The sequence below is a fragment of the Drosophila nasuta genome, chromosome 2L (assembly GCF_023558535.2).
Source record: "Drosophila nasuta strain 15112-1781.00 chromosome 2L, ASM2355853v1, whole genome shotgun sequence".
NCBI classification, from domain to species: domain Eukaryota; kingdom Metazoa; phylum Arthropoda; class Insecta; order Diptera; family Drosophilidae; genus Drosophila; species Drosophila nasuta.
The window spans coordinates 20,768,132-20,789,691 of NC_083455.1; the positions used below are offsets into that span (position 1 = coordinate 20,768,132).

General features: G+C 39.5%; 2 protein-coding genes and 1 long non-coding RNA gene across 17 annotated transcripts in view; 2 read left to right on the top strand and 1 right to left on the bottom strand.

Annotated features, from left to right (window-relative positions):
* Window positions 1-21,560, bottom strand: part of LOC132783444 (uncharacterized) — a 35,222-nt gene that overhangs the window by 917 nt on the left and 12,745 nt on the right. The window lies entirely within an intron of this gene.
* LOC132794297 (potassium voltage-gated channel protein Shaw) lies at window positions 153-11,839 on the top strand. 15 transcript variants are annotated; one of them, XR_009633195.1, is made up of 10 exons: window positions 153-487; window positions 3,370-3,757; window positions 4,019-4,252; window positions 4,314-4,431; window positions 4,499-4,693; window positions 4,766-4,984; window positions 5,374-5,983; window positions 6,049-6,177; window positions 7,205-7,526; window positions 9,646-9,768. XR_009633195.1 is itself a non-coding variant. In XM_060804674.1 (10 exons), exons 4-10 carry the CDS (start codon window positions 4,020-4,022, stop codon window positions 10,035-10,037), a joined length of 1,914 nt encoding a protein of 637 aa, XP_060660657.1. In that variant the 5' UTR covers window positions 153-487; window positions 3,370-3,420; window positions 3,485-3,757; window position 4,019; the 3' UTR covers window positions 10,038-11,839. The 15 variants fall into 15 exon arrangements, 13 of the variants coding, with proteins under 13 accessions (XP_060660657.1, XP_060660648.1, XP_060660668.1 ...); XR_009633196.1 differs by having other exon boundaries at window positions 9,628-9,701; XM_060804674.1 differs by lacking the exon at window positions 7,205-7,526 and having other exon boundaries at window positions 3,370-3,420; window positions 3,485-3,757; window positions 9,628-11,839.
* The window catches only part of LOC132783430 (monocarboxylate transporter 7), a 29,599-nt gene continuing 21,758 nt past the window's right edge, over window positions 13,720-21,560 (top strand). Inside the window, exon 1 of the mRNA XM_060788578.1 lies at window positions 13,720-13,911. The gene's annotated coding sequence lies outside the window, so the exon portion shown is untranslated. The remainder of the gene's footprint in view (window positions 13,912-21,560) is intronic.

Genomic DNA, 21,560 nt, shown 5'->3' on the forward strand with positions numbered 1-21,560 from the left:
CACTGGTGAAAAAATAGAATGTCAGAGCAAAAGATAAATGTGGCAGAAGCCCAGAGTTAACGCACACAGCGCATGCGGCACAGAGGCACATGAAGAGCACAAGCAAACTAAGGAAACGGCACAGAAAAATTCCATCAGATTTGTGGTTGTTTCAGTTTGTTGAATCGCATCGGACCGTTCGGAACGCGCTGAACTCGAAACACGAAGAATAATTTAAATAGAAATCGAATCGAGAGCGTAGCGAAAACGCGAAGCAGCGTCGAGACGGGGCACGTTAACGGCACAAAAGTGTAGTGTAGTTCTAGGCTTTTCATTTCGTTTTCATTTTCCCCCCATTTTGTTGAGTTGTTGTCTTCATTTCATGCTCCTTTTGTTGCAATCCTTTTGGTTTGTTACAACACAACAACAGAAACAACAATATAACTACAACAATTCAGCGATTATGTTTATTGGCAGCGCGCACAAAATTCACAAATCCAGCAAATAGGTGAGAAGCGGCCCCCACTCAAAAGAAAAAAAATAAAATAAAAGAAAAGAAAAATGAAAATGACCCCACTACACAACTATGAGTGTGCGTGAGAAAGTGTGTGTGAGTGTGTATAGTATTTGTGTAGCAACGTGTGAGGGTGTGTGTGAGCGTGAGGGAGGGGGAGGGGAGTGTGATCTATGTCAAGACGGCATGAAAAGTCAGTTCATTTTAAAGTCAACGGGCAGCAAAACAATCAGGAAGTTTTTGTGCTACACCAAACGGAAAAATCGATGCGTGCGCCTGTTCCCACAAACACACAGATATATACACGCACACGTATTGCCTGACAGTGTGTGTGTTTGTGTGTGTGTGTATGTGTGTAACATGTATACTCCAAAGCGCAGCACACCACAGCACAGCACAGAACAGCACACAGAAGGCAGCCAACCAACGACTTCATACCACAACAAAAAACAGAGAGAAAACGGAGCGACACACAAAAAAAAAAGGAGAAAAATGAAAGGCAACGAAGGCGAAGCAGCGGCAGAACTGGAGGAGAAGAAGAAGCAAAAAAAAAAAGCGAAAAGAAACAGCATTTAGAGGCATGCCGCACTTACTACATGCTACTTACTCGTACAACACTCCTGACCTACTGCCTGCTGCCTGCCTGCCTGCCTCACTCCCACTTTGCGTGTGCGTGTGCGTGTGCTGTGCTACTGCGTGTGTGTGTGTGTGTGTGTGCACTACAGGATGTGGTGGGTGTGTACCCATGCTCCATCAGCGCCTTTCCCCCTACTCCCCTCACACTCCCATTTGGCTGTGTATGTGTGCATAAAGGAAGGAAATTTGGTATAAAAAGCAAACAGAACGCCAGAAAAACAGAAAACTCATTTAAAATATGTGTGCATGGAAGTGTATGCGTGTGTGTGTGTGTGCGTTGGAGCTGTTTGAAGTTTTCTATGCTCATTAAAAGTGCATAAATTATGGAAACATACCCTATACGTTGAACCTCACATATCAATATAAGCCCGTTTAATGGCTAACAAGTCTTATACGCACAGTCACTCAGTCAGTCAGTCAGTCAGTTTGTCAGTTGGAGGCTTATAAATAATCGAACAAGATGAGACAGTTGAGCGCAGTTTGACAAGCACTGCGCATGAATCTTTGATTAGGCTGACGCTCTGCTGAAATTGAGCTTGAGATTGCGCTAGAGATTGTGGTGCCAGCATAATCGTTAGCATTAATTGCAAATATAATATTAAGCCACACAACAAACTCTCCGACTACTTCACACTACTACTACTACAGTCTCTCTCCATGTCTCCATGTCTCCACTTCTCCATCTCTACACTCTCTTCAGTAGGCGGCCTAGCCACACGATTTGGGTTATTGCCGGGGGCTGCCCTCGGCGTGTGTTTCGATTGTTTGTTTTGTTTATAAAGCTCATGTTTTTCATTCTTCTAGCTGTCCGTCCGTCCGTCCGTCTGTCTGTTTGGCCTGTCTGTCTGCCTGTCTGTCAGTCTGTCCGGCAGCAAATAAACATTGAATATCGACAAAGTCTGTGCCGGCAATCGATAGACAAAAGAGAGCACAATCTGACGGACGGACGGACAGACAGACAGACTGACGGACAGGCAGAGTAGACAGGCGATTCGATGAAACGGCTGTTGCTTGTTATTAGTTCGCCACATGAGGTGGGTGGTGTGTGTGTATTGGTGTATTATATATATGTGTGTCTGTGTGAGTGCATTTGTGTGAGTTGGAGGCGAATGCGTGCGTAAACTTGTGTGCGTGGCGTGTAAACAATGCAGCGTTAAAACTAAATATTGTTTAAGAACAAATATTTGGCTTTTGTGCAAATCACGGAATCAGCGATTTTATTCGCGGTCGCTTCTTCTTCGTTGAGGCCCCAACACAAGGCAAATTAATGACGCTATCGATGATATTCATTCCCCCTATATTTATATAGTACTCTCGCTGCTGGCTCCCCCTCCACATTTGTATATATTATAGTATAGTATATATCCAGCTCCGATTATATTTAGTCATTAGAAAGAAGCAAAACAAAACAAAATCGTGGGATGCTTTTCACGAGCTGCTAATGGGTCATTTCAATTGAACCAAATATTATTGCTACTTAAGAGCCTGAGTACTATTGTGAGTACTCACTTTTTTCTGTTTTCTATTTGTATTCGCCGAAGTTTGAATTTTTAATTTTTTTTATTGTCTTTGTATATTTTGTGTGTATACCACAGAAAAATCACTTGTTCACATACTAGAATACGAATTAGTAATAGAATCATTGGAAATTGGGAAGCATTTATCATTAGTTTAGTTTAGTTTCGATGAATTCGCAATTGATGTGAATCATTTGGTAATTGGGGCTTTTTGCTGGGTATTCATTCACATGCATACCCCACATACAGAATATTTGTATTCATAACAGAATCGTTCAATAAACCATTTGTTTTCCGACAATAAATTGAGTATGCGTGAATGTGTGAGATTCATTTGAACTGATATAAAATATGAATATGCTGCTCTGCTCAATTGTATACAAAAAAAGCCAAGTGAAAATATTGATTAAAGATATAATATTGTATTTATGCTATTATTCAACGTTCTAATGGTTTCAGTGCAAGGTTGCGCTTGCAATTAATTATTTTTTCGAATTTGGTGTTGATCTGATGATCGATTATGGAAATTACTGCCATTAATACTCGCGTTATTGATGAATGGACTCACATTATACATCTGAGTATTAATAATAGTCCCACTGAATTGAATTATTTAATTGTACGACTAAATACTCTAAAAGTATTAGTGAATACACTCATGAATACCTTCGTTTTATGCACGAGTACACTCATTTACAATAATTTTTCTCTCAAAATTTTCAGCGCCATGTTGTTCAACCAAACCCCAACCTAGTGAGTACCTCAATGCCGCACGTAAGCACCCAAAATGCTTTCGTCGTGCTAACATCTAGATAAATTTCAAGTGCATACGCGCTAGGCACGTTCAACTGACGAAAGTGAGTGGAAGTCCAAGTCGGATTGGGATTCGGAGTCGGAGTCGGAGTCGACGTGGAACGGCAACGGCAACGGCAAACTGAGAGAGTGGGTGACATCAGTGGGCGTGACTGCGGCTGGAGACGGTGCGTGTGCCTGTGTGTGTGACTGAGTCCGAGTGTGTGTGCGTGTGTGTGTAAGAGTGTGTGACCCTTTTGAGCGGGACACGCGACAACTACAAAATTAATCGTGGGCAAGGAATACGATAAACACTCAGGTTTGCGGCTGAAATAAATCCATTGACACACTCACACGTCCAACTCAATGATACAAAACAACCACCACAGCAATAAACAACAGCTAAGACGAAAACACTTTGCACCACAAACAGCAACAACAACCACAACAACAACCACAACTACAACAATCAATTAAACAACACTGTAGATACTGATCAGCATTGATCAGTGTTAGCTCGATAAAAACAATTACATATCCTTTTTGACCCTAATGTGATCATGACTTATATACCTAAAAGAATGCAACACTATACGCATGCAGCCATGAATTTAATCAACATGGACTCGGAGAACCGGGTGGTCCTCAATGTGGGCGGCATTAGGCACGAGACATACAAGGCCACATTGAAGAAAATTCCAGCGACTCGACTGTCCCGACTCACCGAGGCGCTGGCCAACTATGATCCCATACTCAACGAATACTTCTTCGATCGGCATCCGGGTGTATTCGCACAAGTGCTCAACTATTACAGGTTGTATTCAAGTTCATTAAATTCCCTTGAAGTTATACTAATTGAGATTAATCTTTTGCAGAACCGGCAAGCTGCATTATCCCACAGATGTGTGTGGCCCGCTGTTCGAGGAGGAGTTGGAATTTTGGGGTCTAGACTCAAATCAAGTGGAGCCCTGCTGCTGGATGACATATACACAGGTGAGTAGGTGCTTCACTTGTTCTCAAGAGTAGTCGATAACTTTATATTTCTGGAATTTGCGTGCAGCATCGTGACACACAGGAAACTCTAGCCGTACTCGATCGTTTGGATCTGGATACGGAAAAACCGTCCGAAGAGGAATTGGCGCGTAAATTTGGCTTTGAGGAGGACTACTATAAAGGCACCATATCCTGGTGGCAGGAGATGAAGCCGCGCATTTGGTCGCTATTCGATGAGCCTTACAGTTCCAATGCCGCCAAGGTGAGTTTTTAATTCGAGATACCTAGATACCTTTCTTCAATTGTTTTCTAACTGTCTTCGCTTGCCTTACAGACAATTGGCGTCGTTTCGGTATTCTTCATATGCATTTCGATATTGTCCTTCTGCCTGAAAACACATCCGGACATGCGAGTGCCCATTGTGCACAATGTGACCGTGAAAACGGCCAATGGCAGCGCCGCCTGGTTTCTGGACAAGTCAATGACCAATGCGCACATTGCTTTCTTCTATATTGAATGCGTTTGCAATGCCTGGTTTACATTCGAGATACTGGTGAGTCTATAAATATAGTCTTTAAATAGCCTAACAGATTAACAGATTAATTTAGATTAATTCAGAATGTAGAGAAAAGCAAAATGAGAGAACTTATCAGGTTGAATATATGTATGTAGATAAAGAAGTTTCAATTTGTATTAGAAAACTATTTATGAGAAAAAAAAAGTTGTTGAGAGAAAGTAGAAAAACTAAGGAGAGTACTAATTGATAGAAAATACCAAATTAGTGTATTTTATTTAATAAGAACTTAAGAACTTAACTTATGTTAAAAAAAACTTAAGATAAAAGTAAAATAAAATAGTCAAATATGATAGTGAAATATCGCAAATTGAATATTGATTAAAAAAATCGCAACGTTTTATAAATTTCCTTTTTTTATATTACAGGTCCGTTTTATCTCGTCACCGAACAAGTGTGAATTCTTAAAGTCATCTGTTAACATCATAGATTATATAGCCACGCTTAGCTTTTATATCGATCTAGTGCTTCAGCGATTCGCATCGCATCTGGAGAACGCTGACATACTCGAGTTCTTCTCGATCATCCGCATCATGCGTCTGTTCAAATTGACGCGCCACTCGTCCGGGTTGAAGATCCTGATACAGACGTTCCGTGCGTCGGCCAAGGAGTTGACGCTGCTGGTGTTCTTCCTGGTGCTGGGCATTGTGATCTTTGCCAGTCTCGTTTACTATGCCGAGCGCATCCAGCCCAATCCGCACAATGACTTCAATAGCATACCGCTGGGCCTGTGGTGGGCTCTGGTCACCATGACCACCGTGGGCTATGGCGATATGGCGCCCAAGACCTACATTGGCATGTTTGTTGGCGCCCTGTGCGCCTTAGCCGGTGTGCTAACCATTGCACTGCCAGTGCCCGTCATCGTCAGCAACTTTGCCATGTACTATTCGCACACGCAGGCGCGGGCCAAACTGCCAAAGAAGCGTAGACGAGTGCTTCCCGTCGAACAGCCCCGCCAGCCTCGACTGCCAGGTGAACGTATGTCCCACACTTCCCCGAATTCCCCCTTTTAATTTATATTGAATTCTCATTTTGCGATGCAGGTGCTCCTGGCGGCGTCAGTGGCTGCGGCACTCCAGGATCTGGTCCACACTCGGGCCCCATGGGCTCTGGCGGCACCGGACCACGCCGCATGAACAATAAAACCAAGGATCTGGTCAGTCCCAAGTCAGGTGAGTGTTTTTGGTTCTATCTCTGTCTCTCTCGCTTAGTTTCGGTCTCCGACTCTGTCACAGTCATCAAGCTGCACACCAGCAAAAAGCGACACCATATGTTCCATATGTTACCAACTGAGCTGTGCTTCAACACAGCACACCTAATGTAGTATATCCAATGCTGATCAAAAACAGTTCTCACAGCTTGCACAGCTGCACTCCAGTTCTCAATGCGATCGTTGAATCGTTGAATCGATCAAATTTAGCAGTGTGTTAATAGCTTAACAATTTAGCAGCTATTGTGATTTTCTAGGCGTTATCTATTCGAATTAATCGCTCCAAAACTATGCAACAGCTTTGCGCACAACACAGCTCAAGTGATCTTTATCTCTCGCTCTCAACAAGTTGACTAATTACATACCCATATAATTTACTATATAATATGTAACATATTTATTTTTGTCTATATATAAATTGCTACTATATAAATTATGATTAATTTTTTGGGTGCGCTCATTGAGCGTTTGCAAATCCTCCACCAGAAATGTACGTGTATATATGTATTCTATGTAATTACAATGAATGCATTCATATAATATCAAACATCACAGCTCACTCATTTCTCGATTCATTCTTCGAGCTTAGCTTTCCTTTAACGCTGCTCATTCCCAGAGCTTTTCAAATCATTCAGAATGTGAATTGGAGATACTCAAGATTACCAACTTAAAGTTCTCCATTCCAAGCTCATTTTCGCCATCAAAACTCATAATCAATCAGCTTTTTATAACTTCCTTTTTTTTGGTACGGAATCCAAGAACATATTTGTATATTGCCCTTCCCCGAAAAGTTATGGCAAAATGGGGTTTATTTTCTTCTCTCTCTCTTTCTTTATAATATATATATATTTCTCCATATTGTGATATAATAATTTTAAGCCTCTTTCGAACTTAATTTTACAATATATATACTTTTTGCTCCAAATACATTTATAATTTATTTGATAAAAACCCAAACCAAAACCCAAAAATCTTGTGTAAATACTTAGATGAATATACAACCATGATTGGCAAACCCCGAGATGGCAAAAAGAGCAGGCTGCTCTAAGCCCAAAACAAATGAAACAAATAAAACTCTGCACCAGAAACAAATTATAAGAGAGATTAGACCCCACTCTCCCTCTACCAAAGACGAAGAACCCAATCGAAAGTGAATTGCAAAGAGCAAAAGAAAACCAAAACTAAGGAATCATTGAAAAGGAAAGCTGGAACTGGAGACAAATAGCATTATTATAAGAAACAAAAAGAGTTAAGAAAATTGAAAGAACGTTTTAAGATGGAACTGACACCGGATAGACGATCCCAATTGTGGTACGTTGGCCCACTTGGAGTCCATAATCATAAAGACACGTGCCACACTCGGCGGCATCTGCTACTCCTACTACTACTACTACAACTACTATCGTACTAGCAACACCTACTACTACCACTACTGCTACTACTTGAATACTCTTACTACTCCAACTCCAACTGCAACTCCAACTTGCTATATCGTATATATACTACCATATATATGATCGTGCAATATATATGTAATTTTCTACGTGTTTTCTTCTCTCTATCTCTCTATATATACATATATTATTGTACTCTTTATGAATATTGATATATTGATATTGCGTATCGTATATTTACGTGTTGTTCATCAGTTCTGGCTCGTTCGTTCTTTCGTTCCAAAGTATTATACTATTCTATTCTACAAATATTTATCCCTTCCTATCTCTCTCTCTCTATCTCTCTTCTGTGATTTTCGATGTGTATTTTTTGTGTGACGGTGTGTGTGTGTTTTTTCAATGAGTGTGTGTATATTATCAATATATATATAAATATATACTTTTTATGTATTTTTATTGTAAATCTAAGCGTTCAGAATATTTATATGATTAGTTACTATATGGTATATGTATTGGAATTATGTATTTGATTTTTATAGTGCGTAAAACCAACTACAAAGCATTTTTTGACGAACCTTTGTATTATCTTGAACTTTTGTATTTCAGATATGGCCTTCAGTTTCGACTAAATACCTAGAACCAGTTCATATTTTGTAATTTGTATTCCAAACAAAAAAAAAGTACCGAAACAGAAAACACAGTTCAAATGCAAGCACCAAAAAGACAAAACACAAAAAAGAAAAACAACTACTAAAAGACAAGCTCAAAATTGCAAACAAAATCAAAAGAAAATCAAAAAGAAACGAAAAGAAAACAAAAAAAAAAAGAGAAAAGGAAATGTAAAACTTAAATCGCAATCGTAATCGTAATCGCAATCGTTATCGTATCGTTATCGTAAAACGCTCATCCCTCATGCTCTCAGGCCATGCAATAAAATGTAACGGATTAAGCTGGGCGGGTGTGTTGGTTAACCATTATTCTCTATACTACTTACTAGTAACTCTTAACTGTACTTGTACTCTTCTTTAATCCTTTAAAACGATATCCAAAACGCATATATATCTATGTAGCGAGTAGGTGCGCTCTGGCAACCAACCTCCACCAAAAATCCCCTTTTAACAACAAAAATTTCAAAAAAACCTAAAACTAAAACTAGTTTGTAGCAACCTTCAAAACTGAAGCGTAACCGTAAACGTAAACGTAACTGTAATAGTAACTGCAACCATAACCTTCACACCTTAAACTATCCAGCGTTGATTCGAAAAGTTTGCAAGTTGTGCGAAACTTGAAAAAGCAATCCCCCACCCCGCTACCGCTACTGCCCCCGCCCCGCCCTTTGCCTATACCAACGACCCCTTAAAGTAACCGAAAGTATTCGAAAGTATCCAAAAAGTAGCTTATTGTTTTTCGATGCTGCATGCTGCATGTTTTTTGCTCGTCGTCGGGTGGTGCGAGCCACTTAACAACCACTCGAGTGTCATTAAATCTAGTTAGTTGTTAATTACTTTAAGTTTGTTTCTTTCTCTCACTTTCTTTTTGTACATTTTATACATACCTATATAACCAAAACATGTGCCTGTCAAACTGTAAACTGTAAACTGTTCGTGTATGTGTGTGTGCAACTCTCTTTGTGGCAACGTGTGTGTCTCTTGTTCCCCGCCCCGCCCCCCTCAATCAACCACAACCACCACCACAATTCCCCCCTGTAATGAGTAGTATCAAGTGCACCCAGTATTAAACAACACTTATAGCGTTGCGTCTACCCTACGAAATTTGAAATAAGTTTATTGAAATTGAATTGAATTGGTTGCGTTTCGTTTAATTAAATTGTATATCAATTAATAATGCTTTTATTCTCTCTACTTCTTTCTTTCTTTCTTCTCTTTTTCACACTCTCTCTCTCTCTTTCTCAATACTTCTGCTGTCTATCCTCCACTATATTACTACTACTACTTCTACCTACCTACCTACCTACCTATCGACACGTGTCGTGGTCAAACTGCGCTAAAACCAAACAGTTGCTCAACTCTTCACAGGTCCTTTGGGTGCCAGCATCGTTGCGATGAGTCCACGCACCATGTTGGATCTGAATCCGGCACTGGCCATGGGTAAGCCAACATTTCAGCCACGTTTCCCCACGCAGTTAGCGGCCACCAATAGCAACACCAATACGATCGCCACAACCACGCCCACTGTGGCGCCCACAATACCGGTCACCTTAGCGGCAGCTGCCAATGCAATGACAGCATCCGCCACAGCAACCGCAACAGCAGCGGGCGCAGCAGCGGCTGCGGCATCGGGTCCAACGGTGCCAAGCATAGCGGTGACAAGCACCGCCAGTCTGGGCAAGGATAGCACCGTCAGCCAGATGGGCACCACAACCACCACGAGCACCACTCTGGAGGCCACCAAGAAGGCGTTTCTCTAAACGTTCCATAGGAACCCCGCCATCCATCTGAAAGCAATACCGAATCTAACAACAACAACACTGAAAATCGAAAACAAAAAAATACATAATCAATCTTCGCATACGTATGAGTGGGAGTGTGAGTGTGAATACACTCATGCGAGTGCTCGTAATTGAAGGCTATTAACACGCAATATCTACATGTAGACTCCTCATTATTTGGCCATATCATGACATACATATTACCTAGAGCTATATTAAGTATTATTAAAGTTAATAATGCATCGGCACACACACACGGCTTTCGCGTTTTTAAATCGGTTTTATTCATTTTTGGTTTTTTTTTTTGTCGTAGACATATCGATTCATTTTTTGTGTTTTACCAAAGATAGAAACAGTGGAATGTACATATTGGTATATCAAAAGTTTTAAATGAAATGGGTTGCCAAGTTGACCCCGAAAAGGCGAACCGTTCAGCCCGTCAGCTATTTATTTTCCTCAGCGTTTTTCAATCCCATTTTTGATCAACCCCTAGCGAAAAGAGAACATTTAACTCAAATAACTCGACTTCAGTTCGTGCTGTGCAAACGAAACTGTTTTCTTATTTTCGACTATGCTTATAAGCTTTGTAATTGCCTAATTAGAAGAACCCCAAAACGCTCAGAGAGACAGAGTCAACGAAGGCAAGTCTTCATGCTCTAGACAGTCCAGATACGTATACTTAATAAAACCAAAAAAAAATAAATGAGTAAAAAAAGTTGGCAACTGTTTAAAATTCATTCAAGCAGACGCTGCCAAATCGCTTGTTAAGGGCACGTGTTAAATTTTCAGCTAATAAGAACGCAGCCATGGACCTTACTTGATGCTACGAACCGAAAAACATTGTGTAAACTTTGTGCAACTTAAGAAAAACAAATGAATTTTCCAACAGTTGTTCCGCCTGCCTGCTCACTCCTCATATGAAGCAAGTTGATAACATACAAATTACTTGTACCAAAAGCAAAGGGAACTTTTAACTTGACTTTAATTATTTTCAACCTGTAATCGACAACATGCTGTTGATTGAAAGAACGGACGGGGAGGGGGAGGTGATGATGGGGAGCAGTTGGCAGACATCCAGAGTGAAATTTGCATGGAAAATCTCTGGCAAAGATATCCCTTTTTAACTAGAGCATAAAACCCAGTTAAAAGTCTGGCATATTTGAAAATGTTTTTCTTGTTCTCTCAGTTCTTGTAAACAGAATCACTTCTTAACTTCGTACAGGGTTTCAGACATTAGCTGAGTGAGGGGTAGAGAAGTGAGGAGATGGGGAGGTCAGAGTCTTTACACTTTACACACATATATATACATATATAACGATACATATGAACGGTGTTTCTTCTGTATATCATTATTAGGTGAAACCTCTTGTACATTTTGAATATCTCTCAGCAAGCATTATACATAATAAACATTGCATAATTAACTAATACATATATTGTATCTATAAATAAATTACTACTTACGATTATTTCTAAGATTAACAAAACAAAACAAAAATAAAAAAATTCTAACGCTTTGCAATAAAATACAACAAAAAAAAACAAATAAAAATTAATTCATAACACATACATTTAACAAAAAAAAAGAAGGAAATGATAAAGTTTGCAAAACATTTGTTAAGTTTTTACAATGAAAAATGCATTAATATAAAAACATAATTAATAATAAACATGCATACATACAAGTATATACACATGCATTACAGTACATACATACAGATACTATAAAAATATACAAATATACATATTGAAAAGAAACCAAAAAACAAAAAAAAAAAACATATATGCGAATGCGTGAAACATTGTTTTGTTATTTATCGGTTGATTTAATTATTTACGATTGTTATTTTTTTCAAATATTTATAAATGATTTTTAATTGTATAGTTAAGCGAATTGTATACTATTTAAACTATAAAGAAAAAGCAAAAAGCAAAACGAAACTGTTCTCTCAATAATTCATGAACAAGAATAAACTTAATTACTATACATAAATATACGAAAAACTCAAAACTGAAATGCAATAAACAAATCTATTGAACACCAAAGAAAATTGTGCATCTTTACGTATTCCGAATACTTTCTAAGGGATCAAACAAGTTGCCACACTTTTATAACTGAGTTGAGGTTGAAGAATTGAATCAAAATAGTTTTGTAATATCTCTTAATTAATTGTGCAGAAATTTCGTCAAACAAACCCTTTTTCCAAGGGCCTACTTCATGCTGTCTCAGTTACCTTGAAACCCGCAACGACAAGCATCAACCAAGAGGAGGCTTAAGTATTTGAGGTTCATTGTTCAATTGTGAAAGCAATTACATTACTTGTAGTGGAATCTTGAGGCCAAAAACATTTGCCCCAACGGTCGTGGCCTTAGCCGTTAAGTGGAGAGCTTTTTGGCCAGGTGCCTGCGGCTATTGACCAGTAAAGCGCTTCATTAAGCTGCTACATGGCCCATGACACACAAACACACACAGAGAGAGAGAGACCCTCCAACCAAGTCCAAACCGTAAACAGCCACCAGCCACAACTTGTGATAAGGGAAATGCTTGAGAGTGTGTAGCCAAAGCGACGACTTGTCCCACAGGCATTTGACCTACCCAATCAACAGTTGGCGTCCAGCGTTAGTCAGCTGCTACGAAGAGTGCTAAGAAGGGGGAAGTGGGAAGATGGGTAGAAATTCTAAAGGAATTGCTTACAACTTTGTAGTGCGGCACCCAAAAACTAATAATGCATGAAATTTCAATTACGAGTCAAAAATCATAAGGCCAGAGTCAAGTACGAGCAAAGAGTAAGTGTATTTGTATCTTTGTATCTTGAAGTACGCTTGTATCTGTGCGTGTGAGTGTCTGTAATGTAGTGTAGTGTAGTGTAGTGTTTGGTAGTAGAGTGCATGGAGTATGGAGTCTTGGCTAGCAAATCGTGAAGCGTCATAAACATCACAGTTGTCGTTTTGCGCTGGAATGTTGTGGGAGCAGGTGACAGAGACGCAGCTAGCTGGTTAGAGCGAGAGAGCGAAATGCCATGGCAAAGCCAAAAGCCAAAAAGACATTGCGTGAGAGCGTTTTGAAAGGCATTTTACATTAACAGTTTTCCAGTTTTTCCGTTTTCAGTTAGCAAGTATGCGCAGTGAGAGTTTGCCTGGAAAAAGCTCACTCTCTCTCTCTCTCTCTCTCTCGCTCTCTCTCTTGCTGTTACATTACAAATTCGCTCTCACTTTGTGTTGTGAATGAAGCTTACGCTCTCGCTCTGTTAGCCAAAAATACATTTCTCTGGCTATTTGGCTATTTTGCATGGACCATTGCGCCTCCACTCTCTCTATCTCTCTCTCTGTCCCTCTCTCTCTTTCTTTCTCACACTTCATCTCACAGACTCTGGCTGGAGGAGAAGGCGGCATGCTGCACGTTGCTCGTGACTTTGCGTTCGTTCGTTCGTTCATTTGACTCGGTTGCCATAGATATACTATTGGCGCTCGTATAATATGATCCCGTTGTATTTCGACCGGCCGTCTGTCGCTGTCGCTGTCGCTGTGTCCCGTCTGTCTGCCTGTTGTTGGGCTGCTGACTGTTGGCTGCCGGCTCCCCGGCTCTGCTCGGCTTCGGTTTGGCTGGCACAGCGTCGTCGTCGTCTGGGCTCGTCTGGAGTTCACATTCACAAACGGTTTCAGTGTAATTTTGGCTGTGCGGCGTGTTAGTCTCAGTCACCGTCAACGTCTCCGTCTCCGTCTCAGTCATAGTCGCCGTTAGCAGTCACAGTCACAGTCGCGGTCTCCGTCTACGTTTGTCGTTGTCGTTGAACGCTGCTGGGACACCCGGGACACAAACAACGTCTTTTGCGAGTGTCGACTCGAGTGTCGCGTTAGTATTGCGTATACGTATTCAAATATACATATCTCTCTCTGTGTGTTGTGTGTGTGTGTGTGTGTGTGTGTCGCGTATATCAGTGCTCCAGCTGTCAGCGTAGTTCCATCTCCATCTCTATTACTATCTCCGGCCACAACTTCATTTCCATCGCCATCTCCATCTCCATCTCCATCTCAATCGGCACATCTCACGCTCCAGCTTCAACTCTGACTCTAACTCCAACTCCAACTTTAGCTACAAGTTCGTCTGTTGCTCGTCGCGGTCGCATCTACAAGTTTAGTGTGCGTTTTTTTTTTCGGTTCGTTTGTGTCTTGTGTTATTCTCTATTTCGTTGTTGTTTTTTTGCTTTCTTGCTTTTGCCGCGCAGCGTTTGCTACAATTGCTTTAGGTTGGTTGCCATTTGAATATTAAAGCCAAGTGCGAGGACGACAGTTTTTCTATATGCGTGTAAGTGTACGTGTGTGTGTGTGTGTGTGTGTGTGTGTGCGTGCTTCGCAGTTTCCCCAGGGGTTTTCCCTGGGCGTCACCCTCCATCTCCCTCTGCGTGTGCTCCCTCGGCCCATTTTGCAGTTACACTTGTAGTCGCCTCCATGGTCTCAACGTTTGCTTGACTGACTCTCGCTGGCTGCTGCGACTGTGACTCCGATTAAGACCAGTCCACGGCAGTCAGCAGCCCGCAGTCAGCAGCCCGCAGTCAGCAGCGAGCAGCAGTCGACAGTTGGTAGTTGGTAGTTGTTGCCTGGTTACGTTTACAACTGCCACGCTGACTGTGGCATGCATTAAACATAAGCGCCACTGAATGACTCTGCGAGACGTTGCTGCTGCTGCTGCTGCTACGAGTGTGGCAAGTGGCAAGTGGTGGCTGACGCTCAAGTGTTGCATGAGGTGGAAAGGGGCAGAAGAGGCAGAAAGTCAGAGCGAGAGAGAGAGGAAGCACGTCGCAACTAGATTAAGTGTGCGTTCAAGCTTTTCTTTTCTTTTTTTTACCCCTCTACTTGTTGTTTTGTTTTTGTAACTTTTGAATCTTTATTATTAGCACATTTTGCGCCTCTGGAGCGCCAGTGGCCAGCCTCATAAATTAATAACATTTCGTGACAAATATTGCGGCATGCCACAGCATGTTGTTTGCAGCTGCAGCAATGCTCTGGCTGTTGCAGTTGCAGTTGCAGTTGTAATTGTAATTGGAGCTATCAGCATAATAAAATTAATAAATGCATAAATTTAATGCAGTCGAGTAATGTTTGCTCAAGTGACAACTAAATGGTCTCCCAATCGGGAACAATTTGTGGACAACACCTGCCGCATTATAAATGTGCCACCAAGATGCCGCAACTAAGTACTCGACTTCCACTTCAACTTCAACTTCAACTGTGACTGCGACTGTGATTGACAGCTTGCAACAGACTGTGTTGTCTGAGTTAGCATAAAATATGATTTACAATTCTATGAAATGAAAATTGGACACTTATCAACTTTGATTTAATTTTGTCCCCTCTCCCAAGTACTGACAACAGTTCTTTGATCCAATGGACACTATTGTGGCTGGGATGCCACTGAACATGCTTAGCGCATTCCGAATTCATGAGCCGAGTGATGGTTTAATTATCTAGTCAAACTTAATGTGGCCTTTAATTGCACACCACAGAGATTGAGATTGTGAGTTTTGGGTATCCTGTGAAATAAAGTTCCTCATAATTGCAGTGGACGGGGCGGGTGTGGAGGGGAAAGATATCATATTGTGTGTACTGTAATAGGGATTAGCTGGATTTGTTTGAGTACAAGTTGAGTTAAGCCTTTTGGCTGCAGGAAACTTTAACTATGTCTCTGCTTGAAAATTAAACGGAATATTTACAATTGGGAAATCGAATATTAAATGGCAATGGCTTAAATTAAGGACAACAATGTAATTGAGGTATAGATTTATAAATTGTTTAATGATTGGTAAGTTTATGTTAGGTGCTCAAATAAAGTGAAATCCAGTTCAAATTAATATGTGAAAATTTACCTATAAATTGAAAAAGAAGTGCAAATAAATAATATATTCAGTGACTAAATATAATTTTTAATTCGAATGGCTAAAGATAAAAAATGTATTGAAATGAAATTGAGATTTAATTTATATATGAAAACTTGCCTAAAAAGTGTTCAATTTAGAAATCTATGTAAATATTTAAATACAATTTTCATTTATTCCAAAAAATTCTTTAAATCATTTGAGTAAAGAATTTAACGAGTTACTCGAATATCTCACAATAAAAGGATTTATGCAAGTCGATTTGATTTCACCTTAACATGTGAAAAAGACATAAATTTTTAATCTATAAATAAATTGAAAGAATTTAAAAGCAAATTCAATCACTACAAAGAATCCTTGCCAACACTTGACTAAACATTTCAGAGTGTCAGTAAATTAATACAATGCTTTTATTTAAAAAGCACCTAATGAAAAGATTTAAGTAATTTTAAATTCATCTTCCCATTATTAGATAAATGTAAATAATTAAATAAAATCTTCATTATCTCAAAGAAATTCTTGTGAATTTATTGATTTCTAAAGCATCGCAGTGCTTTCAAATCACTTCTGAACAAAATGTAAATGAGCAGCAAAATTTTGTTCAGTTAATTAAAAATATTCGAGGTAATAATCAAACACTCTGAACTTGGAGTACTTGATCTTAAGTTCAGTAGCATTAAAGTCAAGCAAAGTCAACAATTAAATTTCTTAGCAAAGCTCAATTAAGTAAGTGCTCAGTTGAAACTAAAGACAGGTAATATATCTCTTTCACGAATGCTCGAATGCGGCAAATGTGAATTTATTTCCAATTAGTGTTGCTCCAAAGCTAACTTCCAACTCCAACGCCAACTCCAACTCTAACTCTAACTCCATTTCCATCTACATCTCCTATTTCATCTGTATCTTGCAACAGCAATGCCACTTGCAATTGTATCTTCAAGTGTATCTATCTATAGCTGTTGCTGCAAATGCAAATGTAAATGTATCCGTATCTTTAACTGCAAATTGCATTTGCAAGTTTAACGGCAATTGGGAAGCGAATGTAATTCAATGCGCTCTGCTGAGCTATGTAATTTTTGTGACCTTTTTGTGCGAGTGTGAGTGTGTGTGTGTGTGTTGAATTCCGTTACCTGTGCTGCACATGTTTGTTCAATTTCATTGGCAATTGTAATTGCATTTTATTATTGATGGCATTTCTCTCGATGTGTGTGTGTGTGTGCGTGTGTGTCGGCTGTCATTGCAGCACTTCATTTATGAAATTTACATTCATTGTGACGCATTGCCAGATCAACAAATTAAAAAACAAAAAGCAAAACGAAATATTCACTCATTTTTGATTAACGCTGCGTTTGTTGATTTCACTCTGTTTGTCTTCGTGCTGTTTGGGGCACACTTCTCGATGAGGCTGACGATGCTGCTGTGTTAGGGGTGTAAGGGGTGTTAGGGGTGTGAAATTTGCATAGCACTGCTTGATTTTGTTTGTGGTTTTCCACTGTTTTTCCCACTGTTGACACTCGACAGCTGTGCAAACAGTGCGAAAGTTGAAAGACAATTTCACTGAATTTGTCAAAAAATCAATCGAATTTTCAAGTGCCATCGACCATTGGCACCCCATTGACCCCTCCTCCTTCTCACCCTTCCTCGCGTTAACAGTCACACCTCTGACAATATTCCATTTGTTTTGGCAATTTCTCGAGATCGTATACGTAATATTTGGTAACCCATATTGGCAATTCCAGTGAAGTCACCTGTTTACATGCATTCAATATGGCATATTCGAGTGCTCCGTGAAAATATGTGAAGTGGGGTATATAGATTGCATACATAATAAGGCATATACTTATATGAACTATTCACATCAATACAATTCACTTTATAAGCTAATTGTAAAATCATTCGATTCATCTATTTCAATTTGTTGACTCAGATTCTGAAGCATATCTTTTAGTCTGTCAGTGCCATATGTATTCATTTATGCCTGTCAATTTGATTGCTCAAATTTCCAGGCAATTTCAGTGACAAGTTCATTTTTTGTATAGCGGAACGCAACTCCCCTTTTTCGATTATTTAGCCCTCGAGAAATGGAAGGACAACACATCTCAGATATGTACACACACACTCGCATACTATTCGAATAACGAATATTTCAATGATGTGAGGAATTCTACCGATGTGCGAGTGTCTGTTCTGTATTTGTATTTTCGTGTGTTGTGTTTGTGTTAGTGTTTGTGTTTGCATCGCTCAGAATCGTAGAAAAATAACTCAGCATTGAGTTTGTTTTTTTTTGCTTTTTTGTTTTGTTTGTTGTCAACAAGTTGGGGACTTTAATTTGAACAGTGAATCGGGCCAATATCAAAGCAAGGGGCAACTAACCCCATGCGAGAAAGAAAAAGGGAGAAGAAGACAAGTGAAGGAATTATTGATTGGACCCAGCTCAAAATTGGAATTGGCATTCGTTTGAAAATGTATTCGTTCTGCGGTTACCAAAATGGAAAAGAAAATCATATAAATGTAAATGAGTACAAATTGGTTTAGTTTCAGATGGTTGAGCAGCCAAAGGTTTTTCAATTGTGACTGAATCATTTTCAGCGATTTGGCACATATTAAACTTTAATTAAAGTTCAATGTGCTCACAGACGAATTTTGCGGTATTTATGCCAGACCTCAAACTATGCAACGAAACGATTCGGAGAGAAGAATTGCAAAGAACACATTCATTTATGGTCCAAAACTATGCCACAGGCAGTAACCAAAATTGTTTCGGATTGCATTTCATGCCTTTATCCTTTCTCTCTTTCTTTTCTCTCTGGATTTTGTTTGTGCGCGTAATCCCTAGCAAAGTTTCGACAGTTAACTGGCTCAGGCTTCCATGACAAAGACCTAAAGACCCGCATCTTATCTTAAGGACTTGCCCCAAAAATGCATTGACAGCCACTTGCTGCTCCAGCTGGATCCAAAAAAGTAGCAACAGGAGCAGTTTCTGCCAGCACTTCCCTTGTGATTTAGTGCGTTTCATTGTGGAGCTACCCGCTATCCCCCGATTCACCCATCGACCACTCTGTATCCATATCCACTGGGAGAACTTTGGGCTGTCGCATAAACCGATTAAACTTCTGAGCAGCTTATGCATTTTATATATGTATACAAAGCATATATATTTTGGTCATAGTCTTGTCTCTTGTCTCTCTAGCCGGGTATCTGTTATCTGCTAAATGTGCAGCTCTAAGCACTCTTCACTCTTCGCTTTTTTACTCCCAACTCCCCTCTCTCTGTTTCTCACTTTCTCTTACGCACTGCTTCTCTCACACACAGAGGCCATCACTCATATGGCTGCTCTTAAAACGTTTCCATTAGGGACAAAATTGTTTTGGCCTGGCCAAAAAAATAAAAACACTGAGCCAACCAACAAAAAAAAAACCGAATAAAATTAAATTTCATATTTCCTAATGCCTTTTCATTTGCTTCGCAACTTTCTTGCTATCCATATCCGCCTGTTTCTTTCTCTCCCTCTCTCTCTTCCTCGCTCCCCTCGTTCGTTAACTTAAATGCTTTGCAATTATTTTAGCTTTTGATAAATTTGCGCTTCTCTTTTAATCATTCTCTCGCTTAGAGTTTTTGTTTTTCTTGATTGTTTTATTTGTTGTTGCTGTTGTTGTTGTTTAGCTTGTTGTTTACACTTTTTGTTGATTGTATTCATTGCCCTCTGGAGCTTGGCAGTTACCTGTTATTCCACCTTTCAGGTTCCATTTCAGCTTTTTCTGTCTTTCACCTCTCTTGTTATTCGGAGGTAACAAAGCGTGTTAGAACATGCAAACGAATGCAGAGGACAATGCCTGGGTTCAGGCACAGGTTCAGCATCAGCTTCGATAACAGAATGCGGCTCAGACTCAGCATTCAGCATTCAGCATTATTATTATTACGGTTATTATGATTATTCATATTTTTGATTATTTGCTTTTTATTTGCATTTCACATGTGATACGGGTAGAGCAGAGCACTTTGTGCTACACGATGGTCAAAAGGCACAAATTTGTTTCCCAGAGGCCACATTACAATTTACCCAAAACACCTAAAACAAAAACACAAAAAAAAAAATCAACAACAGCAAATTTGTTACACAAATTGAATAAATACTGAGGAAAAACAAAACTCACATAAAATGGAAATTGTTTTAAAATGTAAAGCAGCAAATTATTGTCGACAATTGTAAAGGATTTTCACCTTTCTACAGTTGAAGTGTGTTTTCAAAACGAAGTCTTAGGTATTTGTTTGGGAAAGTGGCTTCTAACGTCATTCAGAATTCAGGTTCAGATGCAATAGTTTTATGAATGTAAAGTGGAAATTGTGAAAATGGAAATGTGAAGAACGTGCGCACAAGTTTTTATTCTAACAATAGCGTGGAAATTTATTTTTGTTGAAGAATCTTTTTGAATGAAGGTAGCAATGATAATCTTATTAAATTAGAAATACTTAAGTTAAGGTAAACTTAACAAGTTTGCAATATAGAAAATAAATTAGCTTGCTTGCTTTTAGTAATTAACTGTATACGGTAAAACATTGTAAAAGATATTCTCTTTAAAATGCAAATGAAAAGACTAGATTTTTCTTTCTTTCATAATAAATGTAATTGCGCGAGTTTACCTTTAAAAATCCTTTTAGTATAATGTTACTGGTTACCTTGCCTTAGTAACTTTGTGAGCATTTTTTCCGCTTGCATAATTATCTGTACAGATGTGCAGAATATTACGAAGTGAAGTCTCATATATTTCGGGCAAAATCCCATTTAAACTGTAACGAAATTTGTTTGTTAATTACACGCTAGTGCAGCAATACTTTGGGCTCTAACGACCTGCCACACGCAGAGACGGAGACAAAAACTGAGACTGAGACAAAGACAGAGACATAGACAGAGACTGAGACTGAGATGAAGGAGGAGATGGAGACACAAGTACGCAGTCACCTAATCTCCCTAACTACAGTTGTTGTTTCTGCTGTGGCCATTATGGCCTAGTGTAGTTACATGTGTCAGGCTCGTTTGCTTTTGGCAGTTACCGTTACTTTCTCGATAACTCGATACATTCTCGGAGTGTGTGTGTGTATGTGTGTCGAGCCTTTGTGTCGTGATGAGGACAAGAAGGAGGACAGGCAGAGAAGCAGACCAGGCCAACTCTGAACATTCGCTTAATTTATTATTCAATTAAAGCAGAAAAAAATAAACTTTAATCGCACCGTAGACATCAGCAGAGGCAGCGTCAGCAGCAGTTAAGCAACAACAATAATAACAAGGCCCCCAAAGGCAACACACATTAACACAACACACACACACACACATTCGCACTTCCACACTCACACTCGCAATCACACTCATTTCACATGTGTGCCACAGTAAAAGAAAAAAAAATGTAAAATATATAAAAAATATTTTTTTTTTTGCTCTTTGCAAATATGAAAATCGTGTGCCAAGAAAATGTCAGCACATTGTTGTTGTTGCTGCTGCTCTGGCTGCTTTGGCTGCTTTGGCTGCTGCTCGTTCTCCTTTGTAATCGATTAAAAGTGCATGTCAAACTGTGCGTGCGGCCGCATTTTTTAATGGGCTGCTAAAATACAAAATGAAAATAAAATATAAAAA